We start from the raw sequence: 17910 nt of genomic DNA, 5'->3' as shown, positions 1-17910 counted from the left end.
CTTACCTAACAACTTGGACTATAGCATTAAAAATAATCTGTGGAAAATTGATGATTTCATGAATAGTAAACTTAGTGAGAGGAGTAAATTTTGGTTTTTAATATATTATATATAATAAACAAGCAGAGCTCGAGAGCTTGAATACTTATTCACAAGCCGATCTCAACTCTAGATATAATGCTCGAAACGAGTTGAGCTCGAGGTCGAGCTCTCATTAATTAAAATAGTAATTAAAATACGAGCTGAGCTCAAGAACTTAAATTTATACTTTACACCCCTCCTCTTCTTTCATTGAAAAATGATACTAGAAAATCAAAATCTAGGGGTGAGCAAGATAAGGCTCGGAACCTTGAAACCCTTTTACCCGACTCGTAAAAGCCTTAATTAGACCCGAATATATAATATAGGTCGGGTAAAGGGTATTTAAATTTCACCTTAAAGGGTAAAAAGGTTTCAAGGGTCCGACCCTTTTTCAAACCCTTAACCCTTTTACTAGTTTCTAAACAGATATACATCATATTCGCGATTAATCTGAAATATATGAGAGGTTTGTATTTTATATATGATTCATTATAAATTTCCTAACTACTAAGAAAAATAAAAATAAAAATAAAAGATCATACTACTGATTGGAAACACACATATATGAAAATCACTGAATTGTTCTCTACGTGTAATTTGTGAGTGTGAAGATTATTTGCATCGGTTGAAATGATTGATAAACTTTATAAGTTAGAGTTTACTGTGTTATTAAATGAAAGTATAATTGTTATAGGATTCATATATTAAAGTCATATATGAGATATGCAATTAGTAAATGCAGAAAAGGACCCGCGATTACTGTTTTAAAGGGTAAAGGGTTAGACCCTTGAAACCCTTATTTATACCCGACCCTTTTATTGTTTAAAAGGTAGGGTCTCGGGTCCACATTTCTTCCAAAAAAAATAAAAGGTCCGAATAGGATATTAGCTAATGGGAAGTTTCTTCCACTTTTTAACATTACTATCAAAATCCATTATTCATTTTATTTATTATTTGTTTCCAATTCTAAATCAAAGGCATATCCATAATACTGTTGAATAAACCCTAATATAATCTTTGGAAGAAGAAGAGAAAATGAGAGTTGGTGGGTTTAGGGTTTTATGCAGAAACTTAGTTCGATCATTCTCAGCATATGGAACCCATAATTATTATCATCATCTTGGCTCAAAGACTCATCCTTTTTTTATACCTCTATACTCAACTGGTCTGTTCATATTTATCTTTTCTTTTTTTTTTAAATTTCATTATGCATTTTTTTGTGGGTACGTTTGTTAACAAATCAGTTATTAGTTAGATGAAATTAAGGACAAAAAGTTGTTATCTTTATTTGTTTTTAGAAGTCCGGGCAAATTTGCTGGCTGTGAATTTATTTGTTCATATTTATTTATTTGTTTTTTTTTTGTTTTTTTTTAATTTCATTATGCATTTTTTTGTGGGTATGTTTGTTAAAAAATCAGTTATTAGTTGGATGAAATTACAGGAGAAAAAGCAGTTATCTTTATTGGATTTCAGAAATTAGGCCAAATTTGCTGGTTGTATGATTAGTTGATTACTGTTAATTTAACCATGGTTGAACATACAAATGATGATAGGGATAACCGATAACCGGAAGTGAACTAATTGATTACCGGTACTAACCGACAATTATTGTTAAGGTTATATAATTAACTGACTAGTTGGTTATGGCTAAGGACGTCCCATAACGAAACTGAAAGAAAAACTAAGACGTGCTTTTGTCGAGATAATATATGTATATATGTATACTAGAGAGGTGCCCGCAGATGCAGTGAGGAACACAAACTTTGGTAATCATGTAACATTAATTTTTATGAATAAAAAGGTTTTTTTTAATTATTATTTTTTTTATTTTTTAAATAGCAATGACATACTCAGATTAAAGAGAATAAAATGCTCGTTTTTATAGTCTAATTTTTTTAAAACAAAATATTTACGTTCAAAAAGGTTATGACTATTTGAAAATGGCGAGGGGCGGGGAGGTTAAAAGTCAATAGCATGCTTAAAGTGATTGTACCATGTGTTTCAAAAGTTGTAATTTAACTCTCAAAGTTACGTAAAATTACCATTTTTTTCGTTCTCAGATGTATTATAATATAGTATTAGATGTATATGTGGACAATTGGGTATATGATGTGTCAATGTTTTAACGAAAAACCTTGAGAATATGTGTATACTAACCTTCATGTAATTCACGTTTGATGTCACCGATTCTTTTTTCATGTTCATTTAGTTAAATTTTAGTTCAAACTTGGCTTGGTTAATTAACTGAAATTGAACCATAACTGAGCTTCATAACCGATTAACCGAAGCTGAAGTTCGGTTATGGTTATGATTGAGGGTAAAAACCAAACCGAACTGCAATTTGTACGCCCCTAATACTAACACTATATTTATTTATTTTTTTCTCATTTTAAAAGTGGCGGAGGTGCAAACTCAATCGTCAGCTGAACTGATCAAGATTATGGAGCAGAGACTCTCGGCTATCGAGCACAGGCATGCTTATCTTGAAGGAATAATTAATCAGGTAAAAGCGATCATGTCTCATTAATGTTTAAACTTCCAGTTTTGAGTTTATATACCAATACGATGCTATCGTTTTTCGATTTCTAATTTTTTATATTGAATAAAGACAGCCGGAAACCTCACCAACCGAGTATTCAAGAGCAAACAAGGAGCTTCAAAGTCTGAGTGATAAAATGGATCTCATAAGTAAGTTGAGGACAGTAGAAAAGGTGAGTCTTTATGCTTTTAAGTTAATGTTACCAATATGTTAATTTCGTGTCCGCTTTTATTGTTATGTTGTAGGAAATTGAAAGTTTGAAATCACTAATGGGCGAATGCGAAGAAGATAAAGACATGCAGGCCATGGCATACGAGGAACTGGATCAAGCCACGAAAAAAGAACAAGAACTGCATAATCTGCTGCTTAAGTCTTTGCTGCCTAAAGATGATGCAGATGTAAGAGATTGCATTTTGGAAGTTAGAGCAGGTAACACGCTCATTCATTATTACGGTGTTTTTAAACATAACACCAAATCTTAGTTATTATTATTAACTTTAATTATTTTGATTTTGCATCAGGGACCGGAGGCGAAGAGGCTTCACTGTTTGCTATGGACATCTTTAAAATGTGTGATAGTTTAGACTTTTCACTGTAGTTTTAAAAATGTTTTTCTTTATTTCTGACCGTTGATACTTGAATCGCGCTAGGTATGAAAGATACTCGCATAAAAAAGGTTGGAGATTTGAGGTGGTGGAAGTCACAGATTCAAATATGAAAGGATTCAAGGTTATATTTTACTTCATTTTATTTTTTGATCATTTAACAATGAGTCACGCGTGACGCGTGCATATTATTTTGCAGGAAGCAAGTGCTGCAATATCCGGGGCAGATGTCTATGGAAAACTAAAATTCGAGAGTGGGGTCCACAGAGTGCAGGTTTTTTTTTTCTTTTTTATTTACTATTTTACTTGGTATATTACTAAATTTGAAGCTAATGTGAAAGACATTTTTCCTTAACATTTTTTTGTTTTTTTTGCAATTTTGCAGCGAGTTCCTGTCACAGAGAAATCAGGGCGTGTTCATACAAGTGCTGTGTCGGTTGCTATCCTTCCGCAAGCAGACGAGGTGATCGTCTGATCCATGACTTTACTAAACTAGTTGTCATTTTATTATGCTTTTAATTTATTAAATAATTTGTGTCACTCGCTTTTTTCAGGTAGATGTTCAACTAAGAAACGAGGATTTGAGAATCGACACATACAGGTCCGGGGGATCTGGTGGTCAGCATGCAAATACTACTAATAGTGCTGTTAGGATCACACATATTCCAACTGGCCTCACGGTTTCCATACAAGACGAACGCTCACAACATATGGTAAACTATATTTATAAACTTTTACCACAGTCATACAACATGCATATTAATATTCTTTTCCTTTGGTTTGTTAGAATAAGGCTAAAGCACTAAAAGTGTTGTGCGCTCGACTGTATGAGATGGAAAGGTGTAGAGTTCAAAACAGTAGATCCGAACTAAGATCAAAGCAGGTATTATTATTATTATTATTATTATTATTATTATTATTTAAAAGTTTTATTTGATTTTTGTGCGAATATTGGAACTGAAATTTGACATGAAACCAGATTGGTAGCGGGGATAGATCTGAACGTATACGTACGTACAACTTTCCACAAGGGCGCGTTACGGATCACAGGATCGGTTTCACTCATCATTCCATCAGTGATGTGTTACAGGGAGAGAGTTTGGATTACTTCATTGATGCACTTCTTCTGCAGCAGGAAATGGATGCAATTGCTGACTTTACTTCCACCTCAGCTTATTAATATATTTTTTATACCAACAAAATGTTTTCCAAAGCACCTTGTAATTGATGTTTCATCTATTAAGCTTTTTCAAACATTTATAATAATGTTTAAGTTAGTGAATTATGATATTTAGATGTATGTACTATGTAGAACCTTTTAAGATGATTTGTAACCATTAGGTTGAATATATCTTGGTTGCCAATTTTATAATAATGATAAGTTAGTGAATTATGGCATTTATAATTGATGTTTCATCTAAGTGTTCTTACTTACAATCTTAAGTTCCCTTTTCGAGTCATAAATTTTCGCTGTGTTTTGGTGATCAACGCTGATCTTAGCAGGAGTTTAAAAGCTGAACGATTGTTTACTTAAAACCTCTGCAGGAGGCTTATGTCTACCGGTGCGCAGACATAAGCTTCTGAAAACTGTTTGTTTTTTTTTTAAATAATATCTGCAAGCTGTTTTTATGGTCTTAAAAAAGAAGCTATTGTTTAACTTCTTCACACATCTTCACACTTCTTAACATCCTACCAACACCCAATGTCCAACACCACCACCACCCATCGTGCGCCACCACTACCACCACCGTCCACTACCCATCGTCCGCCACCACCACCACCACCCACCGTCCGCCACCATCACCATCCATCACCACCACCGTCCACCACCATCCACCACCACCACCACCCACTTACCACCACCGTCCACCACCACCACCCATCGTCCACCACCACCACCTTCCACCGCCACCGTCCATCACCACCACCACCCACCGTCCGCCACAACCATCATCCACTACCACCACTGTGACATCCGTGGCAAAACCGAGTACACCTTAATACTTACAAACTCGAATAAGCGTTTAACCGCTTATTGCGTAACGAACGAACGATTAACCGAATGGGTCTGTTTATGACCCAGATATCCCGAGGGGCCATCTATACGAGATATATGTCTATTATAAGCCAACATACTGATAATATGGCCTTAGTTCGATAGCAAACAAGTTAAACGAAAACATGCTCGTTTAACTACCCGCTATAGACTTAAACACGAAATATAGTTACAAACCAAGCATTGTATCATCCGTTAAGCCAAAAAAGACTTACCAAAAACTTACTTGAAATGTTTTAAGCGATCCGTGAAAATATTTTTGATTTTTACAAATATATAGTATGTTTTTTTAATTTTACACAAAACTAGCCGAAAAACACTCGTTTTCGCTCCGTTTGTCGCACCCGATATATTTTTGTCGCCAAAAACCGAACCCGAAATAAATTTGGACTCGGAATTTCACGTTCGGGCACGTAAATCGAGAAAAGTGGGCCAAATGGGCCCAAAAGGGGACCCAACGAGCCCAGCCCGCCAAAGAAGACTTTTCCCCCCTTAAACCCTTTTCATATTTAAACAAGTTCTAAGATATTTTGTGACATCTTTTTCATGAGAATTCTGGACACAAGTTCTGCTCCAGCTAGAAAACCTTCAAACCCTAAGGTAAGGAGCTTAAATAAGTAGCCTTTGTACTTGTTTAAACGCGTTTAATACCATAAAAACATGTCTTGATTACTAAAAATCATTCCTAACCGTGTAAAAATCCTAAAAATGGTCCATAAACATGTTTTGATCATACACATGGTAAGGAACCTGTTTTGATAGTTTTTTTTGGCCATAAACACGGATGAAAGGGTTGAAACGGCGTTTTTACGGTTCAAAAGTTCGTTTTTGTGCACTAGCCGAAACCCTAAGTTAAGGGCTGTTATGTTGATGAAAAATTGCTTGGTTTATGATATAGGACTTGTACCTAGCTTGCTTAGAAGCACAAGAACCTGAAAACTTGATTAAAAAGTCGGAAACGAGCCAAACCCGTTAAGGTAATACCGAAACACTCGCTTACGGGCTATTTAGGTTAAGGTTGTGATGTGCATATTTTTAGGACTTGAAATTTTTCAGGGACATCAGGGACCATGTCAATAAGTCCCTTTTCAAATTTGGTAATTTTTCGACCATCCGAGAATATTTGGCGAATTTATTACCAAATTGGGACGTTTATTTGGGAAAAATAGCTAAAATACTTCAAAAATTATGAAATTTTTCTGGGAACTCAGATTTGATGTATTTTGATCACATATGAATTTTGAGATCATTTGGAGAAGTCTAAAGATTTTTTGTATATATGCGTTCGTGCGAATTTTTATAGCCAAATTTGGGCCGAAAAGAATATTGAACAAGCTTTTTACATTCTGGAATTGATACAGATTGTTTTGGGACATGAATTTAGCATTCAGGAATTTTTGTGGAAATTTTGGAAATTGTTTGGGGTAAACGGACGATTTTCGGGCGAAATATAGCTGACAAAATGAAATTTTATAAATTAATAAATCAGTAAATAATTCCAAAAATTTTTTTATAAAAATATACATATTTTAATTGATAAATGATTAAATTTTCATAATTTAATGATTAATGGTTAATTAATTATACTAATTTAAAGATTAAACAAATTCAATTTTAATAAAAACCGGCAAGTTCGCGATTAACGAACCTGCGGGAATATCAAAACACCAAGAGTGATCAAAAATAATATTTTTGGATTAATTAAGTAAAAACGAACTTTTCTATGAGAAACCTGGACAATCCGGATAGATTGTGCGCGTTTCTTCTCAAATCAAATTGAATAAACGGAAACGGGCCCCGTGGCTAATCCAGGACCCCAGTATGTGATCCTTCTTTATAACTTAATCATTTTATTAACCAATACATTTATCCAAGCTTATTTTCCCATAACTGTTTTCTGAACGCGTAAACGAACAACTTGGCCCAGCTGGGAAAACGAGAATTTGAGCCAAGTTCGGTTTTAAGTATTAGACATTGAACAACATCACAACCTAAGCCTATTGTCACTTTCTGGGCGTTCTAGTTATACCCAGATTAGTTATACACCTAGTTTAGCACTGAGATTATAATAATATTAAAATATTAATATTATTATAATATGGACTATAGGGACTAAGTGATAGCAAGGGAAACGAACCCCGTGCTGATCTCGCACTGAGTGCCTACAAAACTGTGAGTTTCATGACCCCACTCTTTAAACTATTTTACGAACTTTTGGGGTGGAAAGCATGTTTATACACGTTATCTATCTGAAAACGGATCAGGATATAAAATATCTGAACATTTATATATGAAAAGTCCCTACAAACATAATGATTGACTACGTGCTGATGAAAGATGATTACTATCGTTGATTGATATATTGAGTGGAGATAATACGAATTGCAAAACATAATGAAATTACACGTGACAGCATGTTTATACAAACACGTTATGTAATGTTAAATATAACTAATTTGGGAAACAACATGGCCTGTAATGGCCATGGGGATAACGTGGTCTATGATGATTATGGGGCTATTGTGGGCGGAAGGGGGGCCACAATAGTAACAAACTAAAGTTGAGTATGACCTATGAGCCAAGTTCTGCTGCAACTTACTAAACTAAAGTTGAGTATGGCCTATGAGCCAAGTTCTGCTGCAACTTATAAACTAAAGTTGAGCATGGCCTATGAGCCAAGTTCTGCTGCAACTTATTAAACGAACTAACTTGATTATGACATGAATATTAAGAAAATAATGTAATTATGCGTATTGTGGGCGGATGGGGAGCCACAGTATTTGGTGATACGTGATAAATACTATATGTGTTTATGTGTCTATATACATGCTATGTGATTAGCCGTAGAAAATACTATGTGTAGAATATACTAATTATTTGCGTGTACACTATATAATGTTTGAGTTTACGTGGAATCATTGTGGGTGGAAGGGGGACCACAGTGGTTGATGTTAACGCGGAACCATTGTGGGCAGAAGGGGGGCCACAGTGGTTGAGTTTATGTGGAACCGTTGTGGGAGGAAGGGGGTCCACAGTGGTTGATTAAACACGGAAATTGTAAACAGGTAGTACGAACAAACAATCACGATTTTACCGAAATTTCGAATACATATTATAAACTTACATGTGTGCATATGCACACAAAAAGATATGGCTGTACATATTTATACAAACGTAAATACATATTTTTACATACGCGCGTACATACAAACTATGACTGTGTGGTATGCAGAACTGATTTCGTTAAACTTATGAAACTCACCAACTATTCGTAGTTAACCTGTTTTAACATGCTTTTCAGGTAATCAGATATGAGAAGTAATTTCCTGTGTATTACGTGTCTGATTGGTGATTGATGTCATGGGCATTTGAGTTAGAAGTAAAGTAATTGAAGAACCGGTTTGATTGTATCACCTAGTTTCTAAAAGAGATTAGAACGATGTAATATATTGTAAATTAGTTAGTAATGTTACTTTATGAACAATGTATTTGATACCAGTTGTATCTGTTGCATTTCCGTTTTACGCTTCCGCAAATCGCTTAACGGGGTGTGACAACCACCCACCACCACCGTCCATCACCACCACCACCACCCACCACCACCACCATCCATCACCACCACCACCCACCCGTCGGCCACAACCATCGTCCTCTACCACCACCCACCACCGCCACCTACCATCCGCCACCAACACCGTCCACCACCCACCACTATCACCATCCATCACCCCCCCGGTCGGCCACAACCGTCGCCCACTACCACCACCACCACCACCACCAACACCATCCACCACCCACCACCATCACCACCACCAACAACTATTTTAATAGTCTACAGACGTTAAATGACTTCTATCTACTATAATATGTATGTTAGGTAACTATTTTTCAGCTTATGCAGACGATACCCAGTTTATAAAACAAACAGTATTATATTTTCAGATTGCAGACCTTCAGACCACATCTTCAGTTGCAGACATGAAATCAGATGAAATCAGATTGCAGACAGTTTTTGTCTTCAAAAACAAACAGCACCTTAGTGACATCAAGCTCGGTTCTTTCGAGCTCTTCATCTAAAGCTCGAGCTTGGCTTGTGAGTCGTTTTTGTGAGCTCGTGCTAGTCTTGGGCTCAGTTTATGTATCATTAAGTTATATAATCCTTTTATCATTTTTAATTATTTTTATATATTTTGAGAAACCTCGAACAAGCCTAAGCTCAAGTCGAACTCGTGTCAAGTACTTTTAAACAAGCTGAAGCTTGGCTTGAGCTTGGTTGCGCAATGTGAAATTTGTGCATAAGGTCCGAAAGAACTAAAATCTAAAAACACACAAGGTTCGCTAAGGCTTGACGAGCCTAAAAGATATTCTCATACAAGACTCGAGCTCTGGCTCAAAAACTAAACTCGAGGCTCGGCTCGGCTCGTTTGCACCCCTACCTGAGATTAGCTGTTTGATACAAATGTGTTGAATATTTCCAATCAATGAAGTGATGCACACAAATTATCTATAAGCAAAGAACCAAGGATACAAAGTTTGGGACAAAATCAAAACGCTAGAAACAAACGCCTAATCATCATCACTTTCATCACTATATGAAACAAGCCCGCCAGTAACAACATTGTTAATAGGAACCGAAGGTTTACATTCTTCAGATGTGTCAGTCTTTGCTTTTTTTGGTTGGGGTTTCACTTTTATAACTACCCCTAGCGGGCGGGCACGTGCTTTCTTCTCTACAGATGGTTGATGCTCCTACAAGCCAATATGTACAAGATTATCCAATGAAACACTTAATAGAAGTTGATCGTAACGCATAAGTACACAACGCTCAAAATCTAACGTGAGGTTTGGGAAGGACTGTAGGTATTTCCTTTAGCTCGTGTAGAATAGCTGATTGTGCAGCCACTTGTTCCTGCATGATACAAACAAAAATGATTTTGTAAAGGTCCAAGGTTATATAAAAATCCTAATAAAAAATATATAGCGTACCTGAAAGCTCCGCAGCTGTTTGGCTTCATCATCTGCTACTTGCTGCTCGTATTCTCTCCTTGACTAGACAAACAAATAAATTATTTTCAGAAACCAAAATAACTAAACATGACCAAAAAAAGTTTGTATTTTGCAACTATTTAGAACCAAAAAACGGCGTTGTAAGAACATGTATGCTATATTGCTATTCAAATGAAGCAAGTAATATGAAAAGGTAATCACCATTTCAAGCTTATCAAGAAACTCAGTCTCGTCTTCATCCAATGCCTTTGGAGGTCCTGCAATAATAAAATAAAAAAATAAATGAACCATCTCTCAAGACTGCATATACTATTAAGACTCGGCAAACAAACAAAAAATCCAGTGAGCCCGCTCAGCCTTTATAAACAAAAGAACAACAATCACAAAGAAATCACGGATCAGCAAGGCCAAATTGGAGCGCCGAAAGAAGTAATGAGAATGACTAGCACTTACTATGCTTGAATCGTTCGTTGAACTCTGCATCTTTTTTGTCCTTATTTTCTTTTAAAATCTGCACCAAATTATCAAAACATGTCACATCAACTTCTGTGTATTGCTGAAGTTTCAAATTAATGCAAAATTGTGGTCCGATCGATGTTCAATCGCACACAAACACAACTAATTTGAGGAAACCTCGCCCTAACTCTTTTTGATTTGTCAAATTGAAAAACACGTATAGAACGAATACCATAACTCTGTACTTAAACACAAACGGACTCACACTTCGACTCCAAATACAATTTCTAAAACTTAAAAAACTTGATAACCTAAAATTAAGTAAATTTTAGGTTATCAAGTCAAAAGACTGACTCCTATAAATTTGACTCACACAGTGACACCACCACAACCAATTGACCTGATCAATTTGGACCCATTCAGAAATTAACCAACAAAAGTAATGCACATAGAAAGTCAGAAAAATTTTCACAGGTTGTATAGCATATGCAATCTCATGTGGATCCTTACCAAGAAGAAAAGATTAAAGAAGATGGAAAGCAAGGAAAATAGACAAGAGCTAGTAGCAGGCAGTTGGGTCGGATCATTTATTCATTTAGCAGACCCTTACAATCTATAATGTACTATTCGAGCAACCCAACAACGATACCCTCAGCTCATATTTGGATCCAGAACATATACAAACTCACAAATGAGCGAGCTAGAGGAGCTTACATGAGTTCAAGCCAAATTAACGAACAAGCAAATTGGCGAGTGAGATACGAGTTATTTCTCATCTAAAAGTGAAAACCATCAACAACCAAAAATAAATAGGTAACCAAACTTAGACAGATTACGCAACAGATATAATATTCCTCTTTATATCTAACGCCTACTCTATACTCTCATCATCCAAACCTATTTTCACAATTTCCAGCCCTGTTGCCTGGCAGCTAGTATAGCAACAGGACCTATTTAAAGGTCAGGCCTATTTAAAGGTAATATTTTTGGTTGATACCATACATACACCAGATGTTATCACACAGACTGTATGGCTGACAAAAAATAGTCATACGGGCCGGAATGATTCGCACAAACATCACCTCATACGGCCCGTGTGTATAACACGCCATACTACCCGCCGTATGACCAAATTTTTGGCTGTATGAAACAACATCATGTGTGAAGTTACTAGTTAGTATGCCAATGGTGTTTCTTAAGCGATGCTTTGTATTTTTTTCTCTTATTACAACTGAGCAGAAGATAGATATGGTGAATGGAAGTAATTAGGCCTGTAAACGAACCGAACGAACATGAACAAGGGCATGCTCATGTCCGTTCGTTTAACTTTAAACGAACACGAACACTTAATCGAACACATATTTTGTGTCCGTGTTTGTTTATTTAAAAAATGAGAATGTTCGTGTCTGTTTATGTTCGTTTGATTAAATTCTAAACGAACAGTTCACGAACATAACTGAACAAAAATAAACAAACATAAATGAACAAATATAAAACCATTAAGTAGATGACTCTTCAAGATAATATCTAATTATTTTCTATTAATATGCAAACGAACATAAACGAACGTTCACAGACAAATGAAAAACGAGACATGTGTTCATGTTCGTTCGTTTAATTAAACAAACACAATTTTTTTGTTCATGTTCGTTTCGTTTATTAAATAAACAAACGGTTCACGACCAGTTAACCGAGCATTCGGTTCATTTACAGTCCTAGAAGTAATCAATTAACATCAACAAACACAAATATGAAGGAATCAATTAAGCTTAATATACATATACATATAGACATACATATAATAATATAATATAATTAAATAATTACTATACTAACCTCAAAAAGAGGACGATCTCTTTGGGCAGTACCATCTTCAACCCTAGGTCCTCTAGTTCTCTTAGCTTCATCCAACTGTTTGTTTGTTTGTTAAAACAATTATTAAATAATAATAATAATAAATAAGTAGGGGCAAATTTGGAATGACCGATGTACCTGCTCCTGGGATAAAAAATTTATCAGCCTGGTTGCCGGACGGAAACCATCGTCAGTCATCTCTCCTGAGATTATTAATTTTTCAATTTGATATCAAAACTGTGAAGGAAGAAGCTATTACATTATTATTATTATTATTATTATTATTATATGTAATGAACTAAAATTGCATTCAGATTAAATATTTATTTATGTTAAGTTCGTGTAAAACTTTATTTTAAGTCGGTTTTAAGTTTCAACCCTTAAACTAAAAAATAAAAACAGGTAAAATTATTATGTTATATTGATTTTTATTAATCTTACCATTTTATTTTATTTTATTTTTGTTATGTCGGTTCTAACTAACGAATTGACTGGTAACAATCTCATTTTTTATCATATTTGTTCGTAACGTTTTGCACTAACAGAATCCTAACGGCGTTAGTTTCAAGTCGGCGGAAAAACGCTTTTGGCTGGGAAAGTCACATTCTCAGCGGAACACCACCACCACCAACTACCAACTGACTCGCCACTAACCAACCACCACCACTTGAGCACCACCAACCGATTCCGACGATGGTTCTAGGGTTTCGACAATCTCAATAATTGTGAGTTTTACTATAAAAAGATTCTGAATGTCCAATCAGGGATACAAAGATGTTTGGGACGAAAATGTTGAGTTTTCTGGGAAAAAAATGTTAGTTGGAATCGACAATGACCAAAAGATAATAGTTTAAATTAATAAAAACCGGTATACCTTATGTTAATAGGATGTCCGATTATATGGTAACACATCGCACACATAGGAGAAACTTTAAAAGTTCTCATAGCTACAATGAGCAACAAAGGTCTGAATCCATATGGCAAGAGAAACTTTTTGGTAACAAATCTCCTTGTTGTTAAGGTAGAGTTTGTCTTCAAAGTATGCAGAGAAGCAAATTGGAAACAAACTGATGACAAGGCCATTTCTGTCACATACACATATATATATTACATGTATATATACATCTATAATATTTTGAATAGGGTTTGTATAGGTTTGTTGTTGTAGAAAAAATAAACCTTTTGAAAAATATTTGGAATATGATGTGGAGCTGACGTGACGATACAAGGTATTTAATTATTTATGCCCAAAATGAAAGATGACAACTTTTTCTTATTATTATATTTTTGAAGCCTAATAAGTGACGGTGATAATTTTAAAGCCCGTAATAGGTCAACAAACAACGAAGTCCATGTCAGCATCTTTTGATTAAGTTATACCGCCATGTAAGTATTTGTGGTGGTGATAAATGATTATGAAAACTTAGTGAAATGTATATAAAAAATATAAATATTTAGAAAATTTAACCATTCTCAGTAAACTTCTTTATTAATATTTCATCCCTTTCACATGACCATTTTGTTAAAAGGCAAACAAGATAAATCTCACATTATTTTATCAGAATTACAATCTTATATCTTTCTTCTTGATCACATCCATGTTGTATTCAAATTATATAACTTGGATAGTAAACAAGTCCTATAGGTTTTCTATCTTTCGGGTTTTATGTTATAAATATTATGTGTTTGTTAATTTTGCTTATTTAAGGATCCAATAGGTAATATAACCAAATAACTAGTTTAGATACCAAACTACTACTCCAAACTGCATATTTGGCCAACAATAAGTATTTCGGATGATCATAAGCAGTTTGCTTCCATCCAAGCACTCCAAAATACTTTTCTATATCAAAACAGAATAACAGTTCCAATCGACAATCCAAACGCCCTCTTAACAGCTCGATGAAGCTCTAAACACTACAAACAAATTTCTTACGCGTTTTACAAACAATTTTTCTTAAGCAAGTATATTACATGTTACAGAAGTTGCACAGAGAGAGGATAATAATCAGGAAGGTGCAAGCTCATGAACCTTAGATACATTTGATCTTTCTGCAGGTTCCAGTATGGTTACATCATGATCTGCAAGCTTAAGATCTGAGAGCGTGTTACTCAATGATTCAACTGCTCCCGTGATACCATCAGCTGATGATTTCCCACTTTTAGGGATGGCAAAAAAAACCAAACCCGATGGGGAAAACCGAAACCCGCCCCGAACGGGGCGGGTTCGGGGACACTTAATCGGGGACGGGTCCGGGTTCGGGGTTTCCCCGTTTAAGTTAATCGGGTTCGGGGCGGGTATGGTATAGCCTGTACCCGCCCCGTATACCCGCCCCGTATACCCGTTTAAAACCCGTTTAATTAAATATAATTTTTATATTTATATATAATATATTATTTATTATTTATTTTCCCAATAAGGCTGCCTAACCCATTTTCCCGTATACCCGTTGTTTATAGGAGCTTGTATATAGGTTGTTTCAAGATTATGAAAGTTACAGTCAAGGAACTTCACGGGATGATGGTGTGAGATCAAGTCAAAACAATGCGGGGGGTGGAAGATTTTTCAACGAATACTTCACATTCGTTGAAGAGGATAATCATTCGGGTATGACTTATTATTTACATTAATTTAACTTTATTCATTAATTGTATTAACTTTATTTATATATTAGGTGTCACAACGGAGCTTGATTTGTATCTACAAGAGAAAGTTTGGATAAAAGAAACTGAGATTGACCTTTTAGCTTGGTGGAAAACAAATGGTGTCAAGTACCCAAGGTTGCAAAAGATTGCTCGAGATATATTGGCGATTCCAATATCTACCGTTGCTTCCGAGTCCGCTTTTAGTACAAGTGGTAGATTGGTAAGTCCACATCGTAGCCGTCTTCATCCAAAAACATTGGAAGCGTTAATGTGCGCCCAAAGTTGGTTGTTGAATGAAATCAAAGGTAAACAAACATTTTATTTTTTATTTTTAACTTAGCTACTATATAAACTTTTGACTTTTGTGATATGAATATAGCAACTTGTTCAGAAGAATCCGAGGCATATTGCCAAACTATTGAATATGATTGTGACGATGGTATTGAGGTAATACATATATATATGGTTTATCGTTTACATTTTAATATGGTTTAACATTGATTCTTATATAGTTTCCAATTAATATGTTAATGTTTGATTATCATAGCAATCTGGCGTGACAAGTGTTTGAATGGTTGAATGGGTGCGGTATGGACGTGTAAGAAGGATCAATCATGAAGTTAATTTCCGTTGTGATGGGAGAAATAAACATTTTTATGTATTAATAATGTCTTTTGTATGTGTAATGTGTTTGGATATTGAACTTTTTGTGTATTAATATTGTATTGTAATTTTGTATCATTTTCTTACAATCGGGTTTTAAACGGTGAACCCGACGGTTAAATGGGGATCCCCACGGGGAATTTAGCCCGTTTAAAAACCATTTATGCTAGACGGGTTCCCCGAATACCCGCGGTTTTCCCCGAATCCCCGATGGGGATTCCCCGTTTAGTCCCCGCGGGTTTTTAGACGGTTTTGGTAATGGGTTTTATAAACCGGGGCGGGTATGGGATTGGCATTCCCCGCCCCGAAACCGCCCCGTTGCCATCCCTACCCACTTTCTTCCATGAGTTTATCCAACTCGTCTGTAACATCCCGAAATTTTCAAAATGATATTAATTATATTACTTAATAATAGAGGGAAAGTTTACTCGGGTTATCGGGAAATAAATAAATAGAGTAGGAGTTGGTATGGGTCGGGCTAGCGTTGGGTAATGGATATGGGTTATGGACTTGGGTTATGAAAGAAGGAAGGAGAGTCCATGGGCTTAAGCCCATGATCCCTAAATATAAATACCATTAACCACCATTTAATCCTCATTCTCACATATTCCATACACACACGACCCGAACCAAGATCCGAAGGCGAAAACCCGAGCTTGTTGGTGCTGGAACGTTGTGACGGACCAAAACAACATAAAAGCTTCCGTGTTCGTAGTTCGACTCGTTCAAGGTACGTTTATAGTTAGAAATCGTTCGTGTAGGTTCGGGTTGATTTGAGAAATGATCTGAGTTTGTATGGTAAAAACGAATCCAACAAAGCTAATCTTACTGAAAATGGTTATGATTTGATGGGTTAATCGGTTGATAAAAAGAACCCGTAACCTATATGCCTAAATCACACCCTTTAAACATCGATGTTAGGTCGATTTGATGGTTGGGGTTTGTAGGCGCTGGTCAGACGATCCCGTAGGTACCTAAATCGAGTTATTTGGTTAAGAAACGAAGGTGATTAAGGAATTTAAGAACGAACAGTAGCTGCAGACGACAACTTCGCCTGCAAGCTAAGTTCGCCTGATGAACTTCGCCTGCAAGCCAAGTTCGCCTGATGACAACTTCGCCTAAAGCCAAGTTCGCCTAAGGTTTAACTTCGCCTAAAGCTAAGTTCGCCTAAGGTTTAACTTCGCCTAAAGCTAAGTTCGCCTAAGGTTTAACTTCGCCTAAAGTCAAGTTCGATTAGAGAATAGATTAAAACGATAAGTAAAAGTAAGCTAATACTAGGCCACCAGATTAGATCAGGCGAGTATTGATACGTGTAACTTATACAGTCAGCCGAGCTCAGTTAAAGAAGGGATTTACAACTATCAGAGGAAGAAGCAGAGTTCAGGTGAGTTTCTAGCCCCATTCCTTGTTATGTTTTCGGGGCTGTGTGCATACTCGATGTGTTGTTAATACATTTATCCTAAGTGATAAGTGTATGCCATATGTGATATATGTGATGGATATGAATGATTGCTTGTCGGTACGCGAACGATCTTCGGATATTGCGCGTACTGTCAGGTTAAAATTAAAGGTACGAATATTATATATCGAAGATGTATGAATATTACAAATGAATACTTGTCGGGGCGTGAACGATCTTCGGATATTGCACGTAACGACAAGGGGTATGGTTGTTAAATGAAGGATGTAAAGAACGCCTAGAGTGTTCTTATGCTATAATGTAATTATTGTATATGTGAAGTATGTGTATACAGGTACACAAATGGTATGTGAGTTCTACGTTCGACATAGTAAGTTAGGATGGCAAATCCCTCTAACTTCTGTTGGACATAGACTTGGCAGGTGATGGCGTAGTTAAGGACTGCGAGCCTTATACGTGATGTAGATGATAGATGTAGACGTAGATAGGGACGGTGGGCCTTATACGTGTTATAAGAGATAGACGCCAACGTAGATAAGGACTGCGGACCTTATACGTAACGTAGATAAGGACTGCAGACCTT

At 35.9% G+C, this 17910-nt stretch overlaps 2 protein-coding genes across 2 annotated transcripts; one reads left to right on the top strand and one right to left on the bottom strand.

Annotated features, from left to right (window-relative positions):
* Positions 1 to 1107: 1107 nt before the first annotated feature.
* LOC143634808 (peptide chain release factor 1, mitochondrial-like) lies at positions 1108 to 4462 on the top strand. The gene is made up of 11 exons (XM_077102797.1): positions 1108 to 1246; positions 2478 to 2584; positions 2694 to 2792; positions 2866 to 3049; positions 3142 to 3190; positions 3271 to 3349; positions 3425 to 3499; positions 3611 to 3688; positions 3780 to 3938; positions 4013 to 4108; positions 4205 to 4462. The coding sequence occupies exons 1-11, from the start codon at positions 1117 to 1119 to the stop codon at positions 4403 to 4405; spliced, it is 1257 nt and encodes a 418-aa protein (XP_076958912.1). The 5' UTR covers positions 1108 to 1116; the 3' UTR covers positions 4406 to 4462.
* Positions 4463 to 9777: 5315 nt separating this feature from the next.
* On the bottom strand, positions 9778 to 12810 carry LOC143634807 (uncharacterized). The gene is made up of 7 exons (XM_077102796.1): positions 12737 to 12810; positions 12581 to 12655; positions 10742 to 10799; positions 10490 to 10545; positions 10268 to 10330; positions 10119 to 10190; positions 9778 to 10030 (listed from the first exon to the last, which is right to left on the bottom strand). The coding sequence occupies exons 1-7, from the start codon at positions 12794 to 12796 to the stop codon at positions 9848 to 9850; spliced, it is 567 nt and encodes a 188-aa protein (XP_076958911.1). The 5' UTR covers positions 12797 to 12810; the 3' UTR covers positions 9778 to 9847.
* Between the last annotated feature and the right edge of the window lie 5100 nt (positions 12811 to 17910).

The sequence above is a fragment of the Bidens hawaiensis genome, unplaced genomic scaffold (genome assembly GCF_021521415.1).
Source record: "Bidens hawaiensis isolate Kalapana, Puna unplaced genomic scaffold, B.hawaiensis_p1.1 tig00007248_1, whole genome shotgun sequence".
Lineage (NCBI taxonomy): Eukaryota > Viridiplantae > Streptophyta > Magnoliopsida > Asterales > Asteraceae > Bidens > Bidens hawaiensis.
Note: the sequence above shows the minus strand (reverse complement) of the source record. Positions and strands in the feature narration are given on the sequence as shown.

What these genes read in the sequence shown, in the direction of transcription:
- LOC143634808 (XM_077102797.1), top strand. Translation starts at nt 1,117, where the DNA reads ATGAGAGTTGGTGGGTTTAGGGTTTTATGCAGAAACTTAGTTCGATCA. An exon ending in TATACCTCTATACTCAACTG is followed by an intron (nt 1,247 to 2,477) that starts GTCTGTTCATAT and finishes TCATTTTAAAAG; the next exon opens with TGGCGGAGGTGCAAACTCAA. An exon ending in CATTTTGGAAGTTAGAGCAG is followed by an intron (nt 3,050 to 3,141) that starts GTAACACGCTCA and finishes ATTTTGCATCAG; the next exon opens with GGACCGGAGGCGAAGAGGCT.
- LOC143634807 (XM_077102796.1), bottom strand. Translation starts at nt 12,796, where the DNA reads ATGACTGACGATGGTTTCCGTCCGGCAACCAGGCTGATAAATTTTTTA. An exon ending in TTCTTGATAAGCTTGAAATG is followed by an intron (nt 10,331 to 10,489) that starts GTGATTACCTTT and finishes TTGTTTGTCTAG; the next exon opens with TCAAGGAGAGAATACGAGCA. An exon ending in AACAGCTGCGGAGCTTTCAG is followed by an intron (nt 10,191 to 10,267) that starts GTACGCTATATA and finishes TGTATCATGCAG; the next exon opens with GAACAAGTGGCTGCACAATC.